General features: G+C 37.7%; 1 protein-coding gene across 2 annotated transcripts in view; it reads left to right on the top strand.

Moving 5' to 3' along the window:
• PDZRN4 (PDZ domain containing ring finger 4) overlaps window positions 1-14,272 on the top strand; it is a 431,064-nt gene extending 416,792 nt beyond the window's left edge. The window contains exons 8-10 of one of the 2 annotated variants that reach the window (NM_001205492.1): window positions 3,702-3,803; window positions 8,140-8,256; window positions 12,106-14,272. In NM_001205492.1, coding sequence (NP_001192421.1) covers window positions 3,702-3,803; window positions 8,140-8,256; window positions 12,106-13,632 — 1,746 coding nt within the window. In that variant the 3' untranslated portion in view covers window positions 13,633-14,272. The remainder of the gene's footprint in view (window positions 1-3,701; window positions 3,804-8,139; window positions 8,257-12,105) is intronic. The other variant, XM_024991631.2, reaches the window with a different exon arrangement.
• The last annotated feature ends 10,131 nt before the right edge of the window (window positions 14,273-24,403 follow it).

Genomic DNA, 24,403 nt, shown 5'->3' with positions numbered 1-24,403 from the left:
CTAATCAGTTCTTTCCTTCTCTGCCCTAAACTGGTCCTTAGCATTTCTTCCTACTCTTACTTGCTTTTTTTGGATAACTATTTTCCTGCTATTTCTAATTGTTTCACCTCTGTATCTCTATGCTTCCTTTGCCTTCTTTTTCACAGTGAAATATCAATACATTTGACATAAATCTTTCCTCTTTTGCTTAGATTTTTGGGTTTTCAAATAAGAAATTCTACCACCTATAGTTCGTTGAATGCCAAAAACTTTAGTTGCCTACCTGCCCATGGTACACTGACATGAAAAACCTAAAAATTGTCATATTTAAACAAAAACGAAGCTATATGAAGACACTTCTAGACTTCTAAGTTTTTACACACATTCACATACCAAGTTACTTCAGTCATGTCTGACTCTTTGCTGCCCTATAGACTATAGCCTGTTAGGCTCCTTTGTCCATGGGGTTCTCCAGGCAAAAATACTGGAGTGGGTTGCCATATCCTCCTCCAGGGGATCTTCCTGACCCAGGGATTGAACACTCATCTCTTATGTCTCCTGCATTGGTAGGGAGGTTCTTTACTACTAGTGCCACCTGAGAAGCCACACACACACACACACACACACACACATACACACTCATAGGCATGTACAGGAGATTAGGCCTGAAGTGGGGTTTTGGCTGATTTCTCTTTGTAATTGCCACAATTCTCTTCTAAGCCAAGATAATATCCATTTTTAAACTAATGTTTACATATGCCCATGCACAGAGAATGAGACAGATATATTATCTAGCAGGTTTTTTTTTTTAATTTATAACAAAGTTACATATTGCCTTCTTCCTCTCTTTTTTCCCGTCTATTGTCTTGAAATGGAAGTCTTTCATTAAATAGTGATGACTCCATTCCTCATCTATGTCCTCCCTTTGTTTCTGGCTCCTTCACTCTTTCTGTCTGCATGGTGTTTCCAGACATAGGAAGCTGTTTCCCCACAAGCAATCCTTCAGCTATGAGCCATCATTCAGGAAACAAAGCAAATTAAGGTGGAAAGCTCTGTTTCCATTCCTCAAGTATTTTCATTCCATGAGAAGAGTCTTTGATGAAACCTATGGCTGCATTTTTTGTCTCAATATCAATCTGAGTATCAAACTAATATTCCAAGTACAATGGAATCTACTAACCCGGTGGCTCAGGTGATGTTTATTTTAAAAAAGAAATAAAAATTACATGTTAAAGCCTGTTTTCTGTGGCAAATTTATTTCACTCCACCTATGATTCTGGATGTAAACTGTTTCTACAATATATGATCTGTCCTCCCAAAATAAGGACATAATGCTCAGACTGAAGATCATAGCTCTGGTCATTATGAGTTCACAGAGGAGACAGAAAAATAAAGGAAATCAAACTCAGCCATAGTGTTTCTTGACCTTCTAAGAATTAAAAATACATATGAGATAGGTATATCATAAGCTAGAATCATGTTTACTATTGTGGATTTCATTGTTATGCATGAATTTTAATATAGTTGCTTTGTTTAGAAGAAAAGAATCTTTCTGAGGGATTAAAATATAAATAATCATAGTAATAATAGCAACAATAGCATTAATAGTAATATATACCAACCTTGTGCACTTTCTGTATACAAGTCACTTATTTAAACCTTTTACCTATATTAGCCCATTTAATCCTGTAACAGCCCTCTGAGAGAGGCACTATTATCTGCATTTTAATAGAGAAAAACATAATAGTAACATTAACATGAATGAAGAGTGTTTAGATTAATGGTAAGTAAAATTTACATGAAGAATTTGGAAGTGAGAAAAAGTGAGAACTGCATTTCAAAGTTTTCATAAAAGTTTAACATAAATTGTGTGAGATCATCCAACTCATTCTCCTTAGGATCAATGTGCCTACAGAGGAGGGAACAAGAAAGACCAGATGCAGAAGAAGAAAGATGGACACATAGATGCACCACAGATATACTACAAGAATTACTATGAAAGGGGTGCAAGCCCTCAAAACTCAAAGAAAGTAAAACTTTCCATATTATTATTTTTAAACTACACACAGGTGGGAGGAGTAATCCTCCACTGCCAATTTATGTTAAAGGAATAAAGGAAATTTATTTAAAGGAAAAAAGGCCTTGGACCCAGTACAGAAATAGCTTTTCAGATATATATTTACAAAAAAAAGGAAAACTACAACATATCCTTCTGGGTCATTAGTCCCCAATTTGGAATAAAAGTTTTGTTTTGTTTTTTTTTCTAATTTGATAAATTTTATTTGGAAATTGCAAAAAGAAAAGAAAATAGATTTGAAAGTTATAAAAGCTGAATTTCTTGTCCACACACACAAGTGAAAAACTGAGGAGCTACTCATTTGATTACAGTAAGAAAATACAGCATGTGGTTGTGTGATTTTTCCCCCCTTTGACTATTATCGTCTGCTTCCTTCATACTAAATATGAGTCTATAAGGATCATTGATTGTGGTGCACAGATGAGATTCCTGAGCTTGTCTTCAGATAATTATGTCTGTCTTCATGAGTCAGCCAGAATCCCAGAGACCCACAAGGAGAAAACCTCAGGAGTCTACTTCATGCTTTTAAGAAGAAATTCTCAATGAAAGATGTTAATTATTGAAAATAGTGGTCACTGCAGCCACATTTTGTTTAATTTATTGACATAATTAATACTTATTTTAGATAGAATTACTTGACCTCTTCAATTGAAATTTCTTTCTACTTTCTTTGATTATGTGTTATGGGTCAAAAATCTCATTGTCTCTATGGAATAGAATGATTAATAAAGTAAAAGAAATTTATAAAGGGCAAATAAAAATACATCAATAAGAGCTAAATACCTTTGAACATGAAAATGTAGTTTAAAATGCAAATTTTAGGAACCTTATTTTCTCTGTAGCACTTAGGGGAAAAAATGGTACATTTCAAACACTACTGGAATCTATTGTTTTTAATAAAAAATTTTACTTAAGTTTTCCTTTCATTAAGCATTCCTATTAAAGAAAGCATTTAAGTTTTCAAATTTAAGTATACTTAAGAGTTGAACCTTATTTCATTAGTTTTGTTGTTTTAGAGAAGCAGATAAATCTGAGAAAGGAGCTGGGAGTAGACGAGGATGTTACCGATAAGCTTGTTCTCGTTTGATTAGTTAAGCATCAAAAGATATCCGGAGAGTGATTTGGGGCAACTGAGTCAGACCCACATGCAAATATGAGATGATTAAATGAAAATGCAGGCAGCAGCGGCCGGGAGCATCACCCGGTGAGAGATAACAGGGCGGCTCTCTAATTGGCTCCCAGCAAGCGCGCAGGATGACGGATTTCAGTTGTGGTATTGCTGGGCCTGCTCTCCCCAGCACCATTATCTCAGAGTGACACTTCCATTACTCTGAGCGGAGAAAGATGAACGTCACCTGTCAGGGGCTGGTTAATTGTGTTGCTAGATGTATGTTGCCAGGGCGCAGGTTGGACATTTATGAACATAACTGCTTCCTCTGATGTCCGCCATCCTTCAGGGATCGATATGGCTCTTACAGTAAGCGCGTAATTGAGTGAAGGCACTTACCACCGAGGGGCTGAAGACGAGCCCACTGTGTGAGCTTCATTGTCCATACATTTACCATAAATGAGCTGATATTTGCCATTTATTGTGTGCAGCATTGTGGAAATGGAAACTAATGCGCCACTTTCATTTGTTTTCTAGATAAATGGGGAAGACGTCCAGGATCGCGAGGCGGCGGTGGCCCAGCTGTCTAGCGATGAGTGCAGGAGAATCCTGCTGCTGGTCGCAAGGCCAGAGAGTCAGGTCAGAATACAGAGCAAAAGCCTTGGGCTGAACCGTAGGTTCATTGTCTGCTATTCCACATCAGATCAGTGCCACAGTTATTTGTAAAACCAGGCACACAAAATAGAATCCAGTCATCATTCCCAATTTGCCAACCTTATTAAAACAGTTATAAGACTCCTTAATACTGCTCCACATAAAGGCAGCTAAACAACTTATTTTTTAAAAGAAACACAAAATTGAATAATTACTCTCTCCTTCCACTTGCCAGTTATTTAAAATTAATTCATAAATGAAAAATGATTGACTTTATGTGATATTTAATTCTGTGTGCATCCCTGCTTTAGGTTGTCATCTAAAAATACTTAATTGGCATATTAAGGTATCTTAAAAGAATCTCTAATGAGAGAAACATTAGCATATCTTGCTATCAACTCAAATCTTTTTAGAGTGCCTTTATCAGATGAAAGACATTAGGTAGCATGATGTGGTTCCACATATAGTAGATGAATTTTTTCCAAGGTTAGCATGACAGACACATCTGTCTGGCCAAAACCAAAAACTGATAGCTTCTAAGGAATTTTTTTATATCTTTACAGAGGGAGATGTCATGAAAGTAAAGGAGAGGTAATGGTGGAAGAAAAGTACTATCGGTACTTCTTTTTATGTCCTTTTTATCCCCCACCGCAATGCAGAAAGGACCTTACATTGTCACCATTCTATCCTTCTGTCAGTAGTTTGAGTGAAGTTGGTTATATCACCATTTGTCTTTTAGGTTATTGATCTGATATTTTTCAGACTCAGTAACTACATCCTATCTATAAATTACATTGAGTAAGTGTATTTCAGTGTCAGACTGAATCCTGACTCGAATATAGTGGTTATAAAAGATCACCCTTTCCGCATATATTTCCTTTATGCCCTTGACCATTCTAAATGGTTCCCATAAAGCCTTCCATAGCCCAGGGCAGACTGAAGTTGCACACCTGAGGTCCTGGGAGTGGGGTTGGACAGGCTGCAACTGGCTGGGCTGCCTATGTGAGAGTGAATTATTAAAATACGTATGAAATTGCACTAATTACCTGGACATTTGGCAAACCAGTTAATCTCAATGACCCCATTTTCTTGAAAAAGAATAAAGAGGCTAAAAATACATATTAGTGAAATTAATGGTAAATTGAAAAGAGCTGAATAGTCACCCTTTGTAGAAAAGATACTTTGACTTTATCCTGTGGTTTCCCTGCCCTTTCCATATAACTTCTAGACAACCTCATTAATTTAGAATTAAAGCATTTCCTTTACTATGCCATGTAACAGCTGTAATGTACTGTGGAAAGAATAGAAGTTAATAACATAAGACCAGATCCTGTTAATCTTTGATAGCATAAATATTCTCAGTAGAACCAGTGGTGTTTTTGAATAACTGACTATACTCCTAACCCAAGAGTTCATGTTGGAGGATGAATTTTCAAACAATACTTTCCACAATTGATAAAAGATGGTCATCTGACTCTGAAGGATACCATCCTGTCTGACAAAAGTAAGATCTTCCTTAGCCCCTTGATCCTGAAGAAGTCATAATGATACTGGAATGGAGCTGATTGCCTTTAGAAAATCAGATTTCTAGAAAAATAAGGAAAGAAAATGCATTGTAACACCATACTTAAAAATGTAATTTAAGCATTACATGCTATAAGGTGGCAAACGTAACACAAAACAAAACTTGTATTTATGTAACCATATTTTCCCATCAGTTTCAATATGTTTCATTATTGCATTTTTGTGCGTATATTTTATTTAGGAAGAGTAGAAGTTTATGTGTCGTTTTTCTAGCCTTTTAAAAATAATGTTTCAAATAGTCTCAGAAATGATCTACAGAGTTGCTGGGGGCAGTATTGTGCAACCATGCAATATTTTAAAATTACTCATTTCTTCCATTCCCTGTCAACGTCAACTTACTTTCATTTTCTGCCCATTTTCTTCCTTGGACCATTAAAGATATTACTGTTTTGCTCTATTCCTCTTGGGACACTGGATGAGAACAGGCTCTTACAAGAACTGTAGAGAACTTTTGAGACAGTGCAGGTTGTTCCTTTCTTTGAGATACCACATGTGATCCTCTGCGGTGCAGACAGATCCCCTTGTATAATTATGACTATGCTCAGCTCCAGGGAAAAGTTGGTCTGCCAGAGCACTGGACTCAGACTGCCATATTTATGCCAGTCTGCCACATTATGGGAAATGTGACAGGGAAAGGTGAGCCAGAAGAATCTCTCCTGACTTAGTGTGTTGTGTATCCCTCCAGCCTAGAGGGACACCTTATCAAAGCAGACGGACACTAACTACCCATGGCAACTCAGGGATCTGTGGGTTAGATAACAAGATAAGGGTTATAGGGAACTGTTAATTTCTATCATTTGTTCTCTTTGTCTTCCCCACCCCTTCATTTCAGTTTCAAAAGATTCTGTTCTATCATTCACTATATCAATGTTGGCAAATATTTTGTTTTGACCTGATTAAAGAAACATTCCTTGGTATGCTTATAAAAAACAAACAGTTCTAGCTTTAAGTAATTTCTTTTGGAGTCTGGCATTTGCAACTTCATGAAACTTAAAAGGGATTAAAAAAATATAAAACTTGAACAATTATGAATTGAACTGAATTTAAATTTTTAGCCAGCTTAATTTTCATAGCTCATCTGCATATCAAAGTCACTGGGGTGGAACTTGGTCAAGTTATTCAGGCCAAATTGAAATAAATGAGGATGAATAAATGCATTGATGCTTTTGGCCCAGGCAAGTTTGAGATAATTTAAGGTCTAGGTAGACTTCAGTAAATAAAAAAGAAACCTAAGATTGCCTTCTTTTAATGAATATGATGCATATACACTAATGCCTCTTCTGATGCAATTTAATGTTTTCTCAGGGATTCCCAGGTGACTCAGTGATAAATAAAAAAAATCTATCTACCAATGCAGAAGACATGGGAGATCCCTTGGAGGAGGGCATGGCAACCCATTCCAGTATTCTTGCCTGGAAAATCCCATGGATAGAGAAGCCTGGCAGGCTACAGTCCGTGGGGGTCACAAAGAGCTGGACACAACTGAGCATGCAGACAGGTTTATTTGTGTTTACGTTTTAGAAGTTCAGCTCTCTTAAAGACAAGCTTATTTTATGTGTTTGCTTGGTGCTTAAGCATTAGTCTGGTAGTGAAAACATCTCCCTCTCTTGTTAATTTTGACTCACTAGAAAACTGCTGTTCCATTGTAACACAGAGTAAAGAAGAACTTTGACAATTATTCAGTTAATTCAATCAGTATAGACAGCTAATTTATGTAATCCGGCTCCAAAATAGTGACCCACTCCAGTACTCTTGCCTGGAAAATCCCATGGATGGAGGAGCCTGGTAGGCTGCAGTCCATGGGGTCGCACAGAGTCGGACACGACTGAAGCAACTCAGCAGCAGCAGCAGCTCCAAAAACCCACTTTGAGGCAAATTATCTGTATTGACTGTCAACACTTATCATATTAACAAGATAACCACGAGTTTTCCACTTCCCTTTGTATTAAGAAGCCAAAAGGATTTGCTTGGTTTAGTTTGTGTAAGACTCCCACAAGAATACCTGCCTTCAGCACCCACAGACAAAACCCTGCATGCTTCACACTGCTCCCTCACCCTTATATGCAACATGTAAGCTCTTTTTCCTTGGAACTGGATCTGAGAAATGAATCACAATAGTTATACCATAGCGTCACTTTGTTTTTGAGAATAACTTGGAATTTTCCTTTTTTTCAGATAAAATAAATGTGGGTATTTGTGGCAAGGAGCCATCTTGTTAACTTGAAAGTCATCCACCTCAAAATCAAAAACAGAGTGAGAGTAGCTCGTGCGTGCGTGTGTGTGTGTGTGTGTGTGTGTGTGTGTGTTGAGAGGGGCACTTTGTGTGGAGTTGCTTTGAGGTTGTTGCTAAGGAAAAAGGCCCTATTGTCTCATAGCCCTATTAGTACCACTGCAGTTCTTTAGCACGGGGACTGTTGGAGGTAATGAGCATGACAGCTGTGGATTATGCAGCATGATTTTCATACATTTTGAAAGACAGTAATGTTCTGTGCTGTGAGATCTACTCAGTTACGAGAGAAAATCTGTAGTTCTGTTTTAGGAAAAGATAAAAAGCATAAGAGCCCAATTTTTTGTTACCACCTTTTCTTCCTTCTGAGAGGTGAACTATAGGAGGCTGGTATTTTGAAGAGAATCATTATGATAAAAGGAACTAGTCAGGCATCACCATTTAAGTTTACCCTATTTTAGCATGAGTCCTCACTAACAGAATATAATGTACTAATGTATTCTTATGTAGGTGGATGAAGGCTGGCTGGAAGATGAAAGGAATGAATTATTAGAGGAGTTAAACTTGGCGATGTTGGAAGAACAGCATAATGAAGTGATGCAGCGCACTGCTGATGAGGTGGAGCAGGTAGGACCACGATCTGAACTCCATCATTGGAAATGATGCTATTCTTCCTTAAATGCATAATCTTAAATGAAATTTTTTTTTTAAAAATCAAAAAGTTTTAGTGAACATCTCTGTGATGGTAATTTCTGAAGGCAAAAGATCACCTCAAATGAAGCAGAGGAAATAAATTTTTTCTATTAAGACTATTTTTAGTTTGGGAAGCTTAGGGACCATTATGGAGGGCACAGTAGGCTTCAGGTGCTGACTCAGGTACTGTTCAATGTAATTCAGAAATTTAATAGTAAAAATATATTTTGCCTCTCAGTACACCAGCCGGAGATAAACTATATCTCATGAAGTAACCCCTCCTCCCCAAAAAGTAATTTTTTTTTATTTTAAAATATCAATGTAGATATTTGAATATCTACTTGAGGAAGATGATGACATGATTAAGCCACTGATCTTATTTGGATATTTGGTATCATGATTACACTGAATTACAAGTAGTTAGACGAGATTATTGACATCATTTTGCCTTAAGGTCACATATTCATTCAACAAAAAATTCTGAGCCCCTGATATACTTCAAGTACCACATTTGATCCTGAGAATACAAACAAAATGAGCAAAATTTAATGCATAACTGGTGAATAATCAAAGTGTAGTTTGTGGCAAACTGAGCCTTAGGAATCTTTTCATTTTTGTTTTCATTGTTTTTTACTAGATAAAATTAAGATCAATATAGCCTAGATTTTTTATGTCAGATTCATGTCATTCATTTCCCTGATATAATTGTATTAACACTTCTGCTCTCTATCTGCTGATGGTTTAATTATCATCCTATTCTCAACATTAATTGTTAACTCACCGTAAAAGATTATTATTTTAAAAAGTCCTGACAGTTAGGCTTAGGAACATAAAACACAAACATCCTATCACTTTACCAAACTGAATGATGAGATACGGTGACACGCTGACATCCCATAACAGAGGGGTGTGTGTGTGTGTGTGTGTGCATACACTAATAATTAGGTTGCAAACTACAGTTGACAGAACCATGTGTGCTCACCATGGGTACTCAGTGGCCACCTCACAAACAGTAGTTCATGCTCAAAAGCAATGCTGCTACTGTAGTGATTGCTTTTCAATATGAAGAGGACAGATTGAAATTTTTATGTATGACTTCAACACTGGCCACAAATAAAGATATTTTTTGGTGGCAGCTGCTGGTTATGAGCAAGAAAGTCCTTGCTCCAGGCTTTTTCTCTCTTAGAGACAAAATGTGACCTGATACAGATTTGACAGGAGGATGTTGGAATAAAGAAAGAAGGGAGAAATCCTTTCCAGGTGAAGTGATATGGTGTCAGATGCTGCCTACTCATCAGACGTAATACAAATGCTAGGTCTTTTTAGGTAACACAAGGTGTCCCTGAGGTTAGATTTTCACTGTGTAGAAATTTTTCTTCACCATAAGACTGAAAAATGATGAGAAATACAGAAACCTTTAAAAGTCCTTTGCCCTTATAAACAATAATACTACTTTAGAAATGTCTTGGTAGAAACATTGCCTGTCACTATGATAATTCCATAGGGAAATGATAAATTATAGAGTAGCATTATATCAGAAACCAGGAATTTTAGTTTTGAGAATAGAAAACTCTTTTTATTTTCACATGTGCTCATAAACCAGTAACGAAAGAGAAATGCAATTTAAAATTTCATATCCATATATAAAAGCTAAAATATACATCCATCTGAAAGTTTCACCTTACATGCTCTCCTTGGTCCTGTGACTGCTGTTGACACACATTTTGTGAACAAATTTGTCTATCATTTATACTCCATAAGAAAAATATCACCTTCTTGTATTTTTCAGCTTACTCTTACACAGGAGAAAATATAAGTATTGTGGTATACAAACTAAACTGTCCAATATCAGTAATACCCTCTGGGGATTTTATAGGGATTCCTTGGTGGCTCAGATGGTAAGGAATCTGCCTGCAATGTGGGAGATCCGGGTTTGATCCCTGGGTTGGGAAGATTCACCGGAGAAGGAAATGGCGACACACTCCAATATTTTTGCCTGGGGGTTTTATGGTACAGTGTGCAAATGTTACCACATTTGATGTCGCTGTCACCTTATAGCAAGGAATATAGAGATTTATCAAGTTTTCTTTCTATTGTTAGTTACAATTACTTATGTATGTTCGCTCACTAAGTCGCATCAGTTATATCCTACTCTGTGCAACCCTGTGGACTGAAGCCTGCCAGGCTCCTCTGTCCATGGGATTCTCCAGACAAGAATACTGAAGTGGGTGGCCATGCCCTCCTCCAGGGGAGCTTCCTGACCCATGGATCAAAGCCACATCTCTTACATCTAGCTGCATTGGCAAGCGGCTTCTTTACCACTAGTGCCTTATGTATAACATTCTTTTTTATCAATAAGACATTTTAAATCAATCATAGTATGTTCTCAACAAATAAGGAAAAATATTTTATGGAAATATTGAGAATCCTGGAACTAGCATGATACATGGTCATGTTCTCCCTCCAATTCATTATGTTTTTTCTGCCATTACTTGATTGAAAGAAAACAACAATTATCTGACACTTTCAAACCTGTCTTACTTTTTATCACCTATCCTTTCTTTCTTTGACACTAACAGGCTTAATTATATCTAATTATATAATTTCCTGCTAAAGGGAAAAATGTATATATGTATAAAAGTGAGTAAATTTAGACATAAGGAGAAAACGATCTAGAAATTGTATTTGTAGACTTTTATAAGAGAAGTGATAGAATAAAGAGTAGCTTTACGCTATTCACGGAGAAACAACTAGATGTGCGTCTCCCTAGGGCAGTGACAGTTAACTGCTCTGCATGAAAAGCCAAAAATTGCCAGGGAGTGAAGTTCACATATATATTTACTTACATATCTGTTTTTTGACATTATGCCCTTGTCTGGCAATCAGTGCTGCTCAGATTTTAGGGGAACCATCATTTTACTTTCAGTAGAATAAAACTCACTTCTGGGGGGAATTACTGGCTAAGAGTAGAAAAATCTTTTAAAGTAACCCAATGAGTCCTAAGACATCACTGTTGCTCTTGAGCAACATGATATGGAGATGCCTTGAAGTCAAAGTACATGTATGCAAGAATATAGCACCTTGGATGTAAAGAAATCCTGTCCATGGAAGATGGCACTGGCCTCCTAGACTTCCTGCCTAAGAAGTTACATCCACCTGGGACTAAGTTTCCTTATCTATGGATGGAAGGTCTTGGGCTCCTGTACTTATTCCTGAGATGTTGTGATATTTCATTTATTATCATCAGTGTATTACTAGATCCAATGAAGTTTCTTTTGAACTTGAGAAAAGTTCATGAAGAAAAGAAATAGTAACATGTGATGTGGCTTCTGAACTCCAGATCTTCATTGCTGAAGACTGTTTTGGGATTCTTTCTTACTCATCCTTTTGTATGTTATCGCCTCAGAAACTCATAAAGTCACCTCATTTATACAACTTCACTCCAGTTTCTCAACTAAAAGAGAGCCTAAGACAAGAATCACTTATTTTAAATCACTCATTTAATTTTAATTTAATTATTTTAATGTGCCCTGTTTTATTTATCTTCAAGTGAGTAGCATAGCCATATTCAAGCAGCTTTTGCTTTCTTTTAGAGCAAAAAAAAAAAAAAAAGACTGCCATCAGCCAATTGCCTTTATTCGTAAAACAGTTATGGATACTAAAATTAGGGTAGCTTTATAGGAGCTGAACTTTTGCCAAAAGCATTGTTTTTTCAAACAAGTTTTCAACGACTGATTTTCAAAATAATTAACTTTCTTTCTTCTCTTAATTTTATTTTCCTAGCCAAAAAAACAAGAAGAAGAAGAAGGCACAACAGATACGGCAACATCCTCATCCAATAACCATGAGAAGGACAGTGGAGTGGGGCGCACAGATGAAAGCTTGCGGAATGACGAGAGCTCAGAGCAGGAGAATGCAACCGAGGATCCCAATGGCACATCTCTGAAAAGCAAAAGAGAGCTGGGGCAGAGCCAAGACACCCTGGGAAGCGTTGAACTTCAGTGCAATGAGAGTTTTGTGTCTGGTGAATACATTGACTCAGACTGTATTGGCAACCAAGATGAGGAGTGTGAAAGATTTCGGCAGCTCTTGGAGCTCAAATGCAAGATAAGGAAGCATGGGGAGTATGACCTGTATTACTCAAGCAGCACAATAGAATGCAATCAGGGAGGACGAGAGGGAGTGGAGCATGAACTACAGTTGCTTAATGAAGAACTGAGAAACATTGAACTTGAGTGCCAAACTATCATGCAGACTCACAGGCTCCAGAAAGTGACAGACCAGTATGGAGATATCTGGGCATTGCATGATGGAGGATTCCGAAGTTATAATACCAGCATAGATACCCAGAGGGGGAAACTAGATGACATCCTTGAACACCCAGAAAAGTCAGACAAAGACAGTTCGAGTGCTTACAACACAGCTGAAAGTTGCAGAAGCACTCCACTCACTGTGGACCGTTCCCCTGACAGTTCCCTTCCAAGAGTGATCAGCCTCACCAATAAGAAAAATCTGAGAAGCACAATGGCAGCCAACCAGTCCTCTTCTGGACAGAACACTAAAGAGTCAACCTGCACCAAAGCCAAAACCTCTGAACAAGGCTGTGTCATTGAAGGCAAAGAGAAGACTTCAGAAAGCAGCAAGCTTTCTGATCCAGAGAAGACCAGCAGTGAACACATCCCTTATCTCTCTCCTTACCACAGCTCCTCCTATAGATATGCAAACATCCCAGCACATGCTAGGCATTATCAAAGCTACATGCAGTTAATTCAACAGAAGTCCGCAGTCGAGTACGCTCAGAGTCAGCTCAGCTTGGTGAGCGTGTGCAAGGAGTCTCAGAAGTGCTCAGAACCCAAGATGGAATGGAAGGTGAAAATCAGGAGCGACGGGACGCGGTACATCACCAAGAGGCCCGTGCGGGACCGCATTCTAAAGGAGCGTGCCTTAAAGATCAAGGAGGAGCGGAGTGGCATGACCACGGACGATGACACCATGAGCGAGATGAAGATGGGGCGCTACTGGAGCAAAGAGGAGAGGAAACAGCACTTGGTGCGGGCCAAGGAGCAGCGGCGCCGCCGCGAGTTCATGATGCGGAGCCGGCTGGAGTGTCTCAAGGAGAGTCCGCAGAGCGGCAGTGAGGGCAAGAAGGAGGTCAACATCATTGAACTGAGTCACAAAAAGATGATGAAGAAAAGAAACAAGAAAATTTTGGACAACTGGATGACAATCCAAGAACTGATGACCCATGGGGCCAAGTCCCCTGATGGTACACAAGTTCCTAATGCCTTTTTGTCTGTCACCACAGTATGACCCAATGGATGGAATGCAGCTGATTTTCAGAGGGTGCTACCAGTTTGGGTAGAGGATGCTTGCCTCGTTCAATGTGGCATTTTTATATATATTTTGTGACTCTTTACAGTTTAAATTTTTTGTAAGCAAAAATACCTGCTAATTTTTCATTTGTTTTTCATATATCGGTACTTCTTTTTGGCTGAGATTTCTTTCTTTGACTTGTGATATATTCATACTACTCATTTATATATAAAAACAAGCAAAAGGAAAGAAAACAAAAAAACTTGCACAAAAATACTGAGGAGCCAATTAATTTCCTATTTTAATGTACCTATTATAGATCTGGATTTATTTCTGTAGTTTGCTTATTTTCAACTTTAATAACAACTCAATGCCAAAATATTTCTATGCTTGCTTCTTGACTAATACATATAAAATCAAACCTGATGGTAAATCATGTGCCACATCTTGTTTTACACATAAAAATCACCTCTTTTTAACATCCTGTTGTACATTTAACACATAAATGGCCATTATCTTTGTCTCAGTAAAGTGTAGGTGGACAATCTTCCTGTGGTATGTAGTGACACTGTTTATGTAGTTAGATAGTTGTGGTAATTGTGACGATAAAAGAGAAATAAATTATTGATTACCCCTGAGAAAAGCTATCAAGGAGTGTTCTATTTCCATTGTTCCCTGTGGTTACCAGATATAAATTAGTTATATATGTATACTCTTTAGAAGACTCCTAATTGTGAATTCTAAAATGTGTACATTTTCTATCCCATTTTTTCAATAAATTGTCCTGAAATACTTCCCATAGATCATTGTGTCCCATATTCTTACCAAGATTAAGTTATGTAGAGCATCTAAGAGTTGCTGTCTAAGCATTCAGTAATCATGAGTTCATGCTCTCCTTGACTGCTACCCATGTAAAGAAAATCCAAGAACAATTTAAGGGATGGTATGGAGACAGAGGATCAGTAAGTAGCTGAGACTGTTTGTAAGGACAGCTCAAACTGCCATAACGACATACTATAGGCTGTGTGGCTTAAATAACAGGAATTTCTCATAGTTCTTGAGGCAGGAAACTCAACATCAAGGCACCAACCAATTCAGCTCCTGATGAGGGCTCTCTTCCTGTTTTGTAAATGGCCTCCTTGCTTTGTCCTCACAAGGTAGAGAAAGAGAGGAAGCTGTTTGGTGTAACTTCTTTTAAGGACACTAATCCCATCATGAGGGTCTCGCCCTCATGACCTCATTTACCACCCAAAGGCCCCATTTTCAGCTACCATCACATTAGGACTTAGAGCTTCAGCATATGGATTTGTCAGGGGAGAGGTAGTTCAGATCACAGCACCATGAGCATTTGTTTAGTTCATCTTTTGGAAAGAGGTTCTTGGAAACTATCTTTTCAATAATTTTCAGCCTACTCAATTACAGATGCCTTGTTAAAAAGTGAGATTGTTAGATTATCTGATAGGATATTTGAGTCTAGCTTTTCATCATACACATATCAACTATATCATATATCAATCATGATGCCTTCAAAGTGAAAGACCAGACAAATGTGTGTGTGAATTTAATCAAATTTTCATTCAACCCAAGAGACTGTTGTAACATAACAGAGACACAACATCTAAACATCTTTGAAGCTACTTTCCTGTTTAAAAACCTATAATGGCTCCTTGCTATCTCTTAAATCAAACTCTGATGCCCCAGCCTTATTTTCAAAGTTCTCCACTAACTTGCCCACCTTGCCTCCTGTGCCTCCTCTTTAGGTTTTCTCTGAGTTGTTCTGGCTTCCGAGCAGCCTGCCCATTTTCACTGAAGTTATCTAATGTTATTTACCCATCTGGAGTTTCTGTGCCAAATCCTACACCTCTCTTAGAGAGTAATCACATGTACATTTTCTCTTTGGAGCCTGTTTTGATGATCTGGGTTTTCTCTGCATTTTGACATACACTATGATGCACTTGCAGTTTATGTTACCTTGAAGATTTTATCCTTCCATTATTTGGATCACATACACAGAACTTATTGTCTCCCTGTACAGATCTAAAGTTCATGGAGTCTGGCGCTTGAGTCACCTTCTTTGTAAATCTCTCATAGAATGTCATTTAAACAATAACGAATGCTAGTTAAGTTATTTTATTCACTTATCTCACGTATTGGTCCTTTTGTTACTATTTTCCTTACTCGTCTACCCGTCTGAGTTCTTACCTTTTAAAGGGCTATTACGTAGATGGAAAGAAATAAATCTTATTTACATATAATAAAAAGCTGGTCTCAAAAATTTTAAGATAGTAATAGCAACTTAAGTCAATTGAAAATTTCATCACTGCTAACTTTAATCCAATCAATAAAACTACTCAGTGTACCTAGAGCTAAATTTTGATCAGACGGTTTTAAATAAGAATGCCTCTCTGTCTTAAAAACCCAGTTTCTTCCTGGTCTAATGACTATGGTTATTGTTTATCCTCTTGATACAACTCGGTTTAAATATTCATTGAATTCAAATTACTCCTATAGATAAATGAGTTTGGAACCAATATGTAGATATTTTCCAGAAGAAATATGTACACATCTTACAGAATGCAGTGTTTCCAAAGTTACCAGCTTAATTTTATTTTTATTAAGGCCAAGTGTGCTTTCCAATTTTTTAAAACTGTGATGTTAGTGTTTTTCATGTCTGTGTTTATACAGTTCTACAAATTGAGAAATGTCTTTTTCAAAAATCAGTGAAAATCTGAGAAGTGTTACGTTTTATCTTTCTACATAACATATCTTTGTGCTAAGCATGTTTTTTTTCTAGTAAATGAATAATAAACCTGCTGCTCAACAAAGAAAAATAATTGACTATATGTGAAATATTTTATTTTAGTTCAAAAGACGTATGTGAATGTGAAGAGGAAAAAATACTTTACTTGGGCTTACCTTTGAAATTCCATATTTTCTATTGACAGAAATTGGTGTTAGGATCCATAGGTGAATGACCTAAGGAGGGGAAATAATGTATTCTCTATGGGCGTTTCTTCACTGTGTGTCATGAAGAAGGCTATTGTCACCACGTTATTTTGTGCAGACTGGCCCTTTAGGAGCACACAGCATGGCTTCCTCTAACATAACCTTTCCATAACTACATATTGATTTAATCCATGCCTTGCTGCTGTGTCTAAATCTTCCATCTAAACATATTTTTATGCCTCCAATGAGCTGTTACTCTCAACTTCAAATTATTTTGTGATGGTGCCACTATTTGCTGGTCTGTCACACTTATCGCCTGAGTCTTCTGGAATTTCTGTTTTACCTCATAAGTGACAAAGCAGTGTGAATTTTCTTTTCTAAATATGTCAGGTTGTCTTCAATACCCTTACCCAGTCATCTTTTGGTATATACTGTCTCCGTCTCCTGCCTAATTACCTCGACAAATCTGGATTTTTTCTCCCTGGACACTTTTCCCAGTCTCCCTAACTTGTGGCAGCAACACTGGGCCTCCTAAATATTACTTTCCTCACTTTGCTTGAATATCTTCAGAAATCTTTTCCTGAGTATAGGATAAAATCTGAATGCCTGAGATATTCATCAAGGACTTTATATAATTTAACCTCAACTTTTTTTTCTGTTTGATCTCACACTTCTCTCCAGAAAGAATTTCTAACTCAGACCTCAAGAAATCTGTGTCTTACAGAGTGGTGGTAGCTTAGTCACTAAGCTGTGTCCAACTTTTGCCACCCCATGGACTGTATCCTGCCAGGCTCCTCTGTCCATGGAATTTTCCAGGCAAGAACACTAGAGTGGGTTGCCGTTTCCTACTCCAGGGGAACTTCCTGACCCAGGGATCAAAGTCACATCTCTTGTGTCTCCTGCATTGGCAAGTGGATTCTTTACCAACTGTACCACTTGGGAAGATGCACCTTCATATCAATATTCTTCCAACTTTAGTTAAAATTTAATGAAATTTTATTTTTTATTGATTTGTACTCTGCTATTTAGTTCATTTCCATTATTTTTATTTGTATGAATAGTCATGGATTGGCATGATATAATTCATAGTAGCACAATAATAATTATTAAATAATTTCTATTAATTTTCAATGAATTGAATACTGCAATAGGTTCACTGACAAATTCACTTATTAAAAAATAAAGTAAAAAAAATATTCCCAGAAAATTATTTTCCACTTACCTGAAGTCTATGTTCTCTTTCCAGTTTCTCATCATTATTTTCCAAAATATAAATATTTGGAACTTTATTAAAAAGATTTAAAATCTAGGTAAAACAAACCATTTGCTTCTGTAAACATGCATGAAGCAGCTTCAGAATTTCGATGAATAATGACAACAGGAAACCACTGACAAGACAATTGACCAAATCAGTCCTTATTAATAAAAGAATATTTTGAGTTTTTTTTTTTTTTTTAATTCTCTTTTATTTCCATCTTCCACTCAAGTATGCTACCTTTTTCAACAGGACTGGTTTATACTGGAACAGGTTTATAAGGAGTCTCCTTGTAGAACTGAGTTAATGGTCCCATGAAGCTATTTGAGGATGTTTTGTGTTACTTCTAATGTCCCACTATGCTTCTGCTTTAGTCAGACAGGACTCCCCACAGTTTGTCTAACATGCCTCTCTTATTTTCAAGGCCACTCTGCATGTGGTGTTCTGCATGTCAAATAAACCCTCTCCTTTCTCTTTGTCAACATTTTGCCATCTCTCCAGGGGATTTTCCCTAACTCTTGCTAACAGCCTCTCATTTCTGAACACTCATAGAAGGTACTGTCTTATCACTCCCTTGGCTTTCCACCCAATAGTGTCTAATATTTTTTCCATAATGTTTCTCTTATGATTCAAGTTTGTTGCACAGTTAGTAATCATTGCCACACAGATCCTTCTGGAATTTCTTCTGTTTCACCAAAAAACAGCTGCTCAGGATTTTGAGTGCCTTGCATGTTTTACATGCCCTAGTCAACTGTTGTGTTGCAACAAGTACTGCTCCTGAGTTCACTGGCCAATTATAAATTAGGGTCCCATTTATTACTCAGTATCCTACTTCCCAGCTCTGCCCTTTACTAGGTTCATATTCTTAATAAAGTTGGTTACGCTTGCTGCTGCTCATTAGAGGGAGATAATTATAGCCTTTTTCATAAATTGGGAATCAACTGAGCTAATACATATAAAGAAGCTAGATGAGTGTGGGCACAGAGTGGGCGTTCAATAGATATTAGAGCTTATTTTTATTTTCTGATGAGTTGTTGTTCAGTATTTTAGGCCTATCTGACTCTTTGAGACCCCATGAATTGCAACAGATCAGGCTCTACTGTCCTTCATTATTTCCCTGAGTTTGCTTGAACTCATGTCTACTGAGTAGGTGATGCCATCCAACCATCTCATCTTCTGTCACCCCTTTCTCCTCTTGTCCTTAATCTTCCCCCACATCAGGGTCTTTTCCAAAGAGTTGGCTCTTCATATCAGGTAGCCAGAATATTGGCTCTTCAGCTACAGCTGAAGTGCTAGATATTCAATTCTAAAATATGTTTGAATAAACAATTTAATAAACCATATACTTATTCAGCTTTACCTCTTTGATGGTGATAAGAACAGATTAGATGAGATCCAACTTCTCAACACATCTTGGAAAATCTGTGAAATACTCTGTGAAGCAAATTGTAATCAAATATTTCCAGAAACTAGCCCTACCCTGATGTTCTCATTATGGTAGGATCAGTGAGTATAGTATAGATTTCTATTTTTTTCCACTTTATTTAGCCCTACTTCATTATTGAAACAGAATGTTAATCAGAAAATCAATCAAATGGAGAACACAAAACAATAGAAATGGACAAAACAGTCAAAAGAAGGAAACATATTTGGAGCCTACAATGTTCACTGTGTTAAATACTTTACATGGATCATTAGTAAACTTCTTGACTTAGGAAGATGAAATGTGAATATGTGAAAAGTAACCTAACTTTACAGAGCAGTCAGTGTAGAGTGAGAAACACAAGAAGTTTAAGGGGAATGGAAAGTTACGGGTAATGCCACCTTTGAAAAGCCTTCCCTGGTCTCACAGCCTTGAGACTCAAGTAATGGTTCACCCTAAGGATCAGTCCAGTTCACTTCAGTTCACTCGCTCAGTCATGTCTGACTATTTGCGACCCCATGAGTCACAGAACGCCAGGCCTCCCTGTCCATCACCAACTCCCAGAGTTCACTCAGACTCACAACCATCGAGTCAGTGATGCCATCCAGCCATCTCAACCTCGGTCATCCTCTTCTCCTCCTGCCCCCAATCCCTCCCAGCATCAGAGTCTTTTCCAATGAGTCAACTCTTCACATGAGGTGGCCAAAGTACTGGAGTTTCAGCTTTAGCATCATTCCTTCCAAAGAAATCCCAGGGCTGATCTCCTTTAGAATGGACTGGTTGGATCTCCTTGCAGTCCAAGGAACTCTCAAGAGTCTTCTCCAACACCACAGTTCAAAAGCATCAATTCTTTGGCACTCAGCCTTCTTCACAGTCCAACTCTCACATCCATACATGACCACAGGAAAAACCATAGCCTTGACTAGATGGACTTTTGTTGGCAAAGTAATGTCTCTGCTTTTGAATATGCTATCTACATTGGTCATAACTTTCCTTCCAAGGAGTAAGCATCTTTTAATTTCATGGCTGCAATCACCATTGGCAGTGATTTTGGAGCTCAGAAAAATAAAGTCTGACACTGTTTCCACTGTTTCCCCATCTATTTCCCATGAAGTGATGGGACCAGATGCCATGATCTTCGTTTTCTGAATGTTGAGCTTTAAGCCAACTTTTTCACTCTCCTCTTTCACCTTCATCAAGAGGCTTTTGAGTTCCTCTTCACTTTCTGCCATAAGGGTGGAGTCATCTGCATATCTGAGGTTATTGATATTTCTCTGGCAATCTTGATTCCAGCTTGTGTTTCTTCCAGTCCAGCGTTTCTCATGATGTACTCTGCATATAAGTTAAATAAGCAGGGTGACGATATACAGCCTTGATGTACTCCTTTTCCTATTTGGAACCAGTCTGTTGTCCCATGTGCAGTTCTAACTGTTGCTTCCTGACCTGCATAAAGATTTCTCAAGAGGCAGATCAGGTGGTCTGGTATTCCCATCTCTTGAAGAATTTTCCACAGTTTATTGTGATCCACACAGTCAAAGGCTTTGGCATAGTCAATAAAGCAAAAATAGATGTTTTTCTGGAACTCTCTTGCTTTTTCCATCATCCAGCAGATGTTGGCAATTGATCTCTGGTTCCTCTGCCTTTTCTAAAACCAGCTTGAACATCAGGAAGTTCACGGTTCACATATTGCTGAAAGATGATGCTGTGAAAGTGCTGCACTCAATATGCCAGCAAATTTGGAAAACTCAGCAGTGGCCACAGGACTGGAAAAGGTCAGTTTTCATTCCAATCCCAAAGAAAGGCAATGCCAAAGAATGATCAAACTACCACACAATTGCACTCATCTCACACGCTAGTAAAGTAATGCTCAAAATTCTCCAAGCCAGGCTTCAGCAATATGTGAACCATGAACTTCCTGATGTTCAAGCTGGTTTCCATATGGTAATTTAAGTTTCCATGTTACTCTTTCCATACATTTCACCCTCTTCTCCCCTCTCCTCATGTCCGTAAGTCTATTCTCTATGTCTGTTTCTCCATTACTGCCCTGTAAATAAATTCTTCAGTACCATTTTTCTAGATTCTATACATGTGTGTTAGAATACAATATTTATCTTTCTCTTTCTGATTTACTTCATTCTGTATAGTAGGTTCTAGTTTCATCCATCTCATTAGAACTGACTCAAATGTGTTCCCTTTTATGGTTGAGTAATATTGCATTGGGGATATGTACCATAACTTCTTTATCTATTCATCTGTCAATGTACATCTAGGTTGCTTCTATGTTCTAGCTATTGTAAATAGTGCTGGAATGAACAATGGGATGCTACTGCTCCTGCTAAGTCACTTCAGTCATGTCATACTCTGTGTGACCCCATAGACAGCAGCCCACCATCCCTGGGATTCTCCAAGCAAGAACACTGGAGTGGGTTGCTATTTCCTTCTCCAATACATGGAAGTGAAAAGTGAAAGTGAAGTTGCTCAGTCATGTCGAACTCTTCACAACCCCATGGACTACAGCCTACCAGGCTCCTCCATCCATGGGATTTTCCAGGCAAGAGTACTGGAGTGGGTTGCCATTGCCTTCTCTGAAACAATGGGATACATGAGTCTTTTTCAATTTTGGTTTCCTCAGGGTATATGCTGGGTATATGCTGAATGGGATTGCTGGGTCATATGGTGGTTTTATCCCTAGCTTTTTAAGGAATCTCCATACTGTCTTCCATAGTGGCTGTATCAATTTGCATTCCCACCAACAGTGCAAGAGTGTTTCCTTTTTTCTGCACCATCTCCAGCATTTATTGTTTGTAGACTTTTTGATGATGGCCATTCTGACTCGTGTGAGGTGATATCTCATTGTAGTTTTAATTTTCATTTCTCTAATAATGAGTGATGTTGAGCATCTTTTCATGTATTTGTTAGCCATCTGTATGTCTTCTTTGGATAAATCTCTGTTTAGGTCTTTTACCCACTTTTTGATTGTTTTTTTCCTCTTTCTGGTATTGAGTTGTATAAGTTGCTTGTATAATTTGGAAATTTTGTCACTTATTTGTCACTTTGTAACTTATTTCATTTACTATTAGGTTCTCCCACTCTGAGGGTTGTCTTTACACCTTCCTTATAGTTTCCTTTGCTATGCAAAAGCTTTTAAGTTTAATCAGGTCCCACTTGTTTACTTTTGTTTTTATTTCCTTTACTCTAGGAGGTGGATCATAGAGGATCTTGCTTTGATTTACGTCATCAAGTGTTGTGCCTATATTTTCCTCTAAGAGTTTTATAGTTTCTGGTCTTAAATTTAGGTCTTAAATCCATTTTGAATTTATCTTTGTGTATGGTGTTAGGAAGTGTTCTAATTTCATTTTTTTACATGTAGTTGTCCAGTTTTCCCTGCACCATTTATTGAAGAGGCTGTCTTTGCCCCATTTTATATTCTTGCCTCCTTTGTCAAAAATAAGGTACCCATAGATGCATATATTTATTTCTGGGCTTTCTATCTTGTTCCATTTGTCTATATTTCTATTTTTGTGCCAGTACCATACTGTCTTGATGATTGTAGCTTTGTAGTATAATCTGAAGTCAGGAAAATTGATTCCTCCAGCTCCATTCTTCTTTCCCAAGACTATTTTGGCTATTCGGGGTCTTTTGTGTTTCCACATGAATTGTGAACTTTTTTGTTCTTGTTCTGTTAAAAATAACATTGGTAATTTGATAGGGATTGCATTGAATCTGTTGGAGAAGGCAATGGCAACCCACTCCAGTACTCTTGCCTGGAAAATCCCATAGATGGAGGAGCCTGGTAGGCTGCACTCCATGGGATTGCGAAGAGTTGGACATGACTGAGTGACTTCACTTTCACTTTTCCTTCCATGCATTGGAGAAGGAAATAGCAACCCACTCCAGTGTTCTTGCCTGGAGAATCCCAGGGACAGGGGAGCCTAGTGAGCTGCCGTCTATGGGGTCACACAGAGTCGGACATGACTGAAGCGACTTAGCAGCAGCAGCAGCAGGAGCATTGAATCTGTAGATTGCATTTGGCTGTATAGTCATTTCCACAATATTGATTCTACCTACCTAAGAACATGGAATATCTCTCCATCTATTTATGTTATCTTTGGCTTATTAGAGTCTTATAATTTTCGGTGTACAGTTCTTTTGTCTCCTTAAGTAAGTTTATTCCTAGATTTTTTATTTTTATTTTTTTGTTTCAATGGTGAATGGGATTGATACTTTAATTTCTCTTTCTGATTTTTCATTGCTAGTATAGAGAAATGCAAGTGATTTCTGTATATTGATTTTGTGTCCTACAACTTTGCTAAATTCACTGATTAGCTCTAGTAATTTTATGATACTATCTTTAGGGTTTTTTATGTACAATATCATATCATCTGCGAACAGTGAGAGCTTTACTTCTTCTTTTCTGATCTAGATTCCTTTTATTTATTTTTCTTCTCTTATTGCTGTAACTAGCACTTCCAGAACTATGTTGAATAATGGTGGTGCAAGGGAACACCCTTGTCTTGTTCCTGGTCCTAGGGGGAATGCTTTTTGTTTTTCACCATTGAGAATAATGTTTGTTTTAGGCATATCATATATGGCCTTATATGTTGAGGTAGGTTCCTTCTATGCCCATTTATTGAAGAGTTTTAATCATAAATGGGTGCTGAATTTTGTCAAAGGCTTTTCCTGCATCTATTGAGATTGTTATATGGTCTTTATCTTTCAATTTGTTAATATGATGTATCACATGGATTGAATTGCATATGTTGAAGAATCCTTGCATCCCTGGAGTAAACCCAACTTAATCCTTGTGTATGAGCTTTTTGATGTGTTGCTGTATTCTGTTTGCTAAAATTTTGTTGAGGATTTTTGCATCTGTGTTCGTTAGTGATATTGGCCTGTGGTTTTGCTTTTTTGTGCTGTCTTTGGTTTGGGTATCAGGGTAATGGGGGCCTCATAGAATGACCATGGAAGTGTCCCTTCCTCTTCAATTTTTTTGACAGATTTTTAGAAGGATAGGCATGAACTCTTCTCTAAATATTTGATAGAATTCTCCTGTGAAGCCATCTGGTCCTGGGCTTTGGTGTTTTGGGAGATTTTTGATCACCAGCTTCAATTTCAATGCTTGTAACTGGGTTGTTCATAATTTC

The sequence above is a fragment of the Bos taurus genome, chromosome 5 (assembly GCF_002263795.3).
Source record: "Bos taurus isolate L1 Dominette 01449 registration number 42190680 breed Hereford chromosome 5, ARS-UCD2.0, whole genome shotgun sequence".
Lineage (NCBI taxonomy): Eukaryota > Metazoa > Chordata > Mammalia > Artiodactyla > Bovidae > Bos > Bos taurus.
This window is presented reverse-complemented; position numbering and strand designations above follow the sequence as displayed.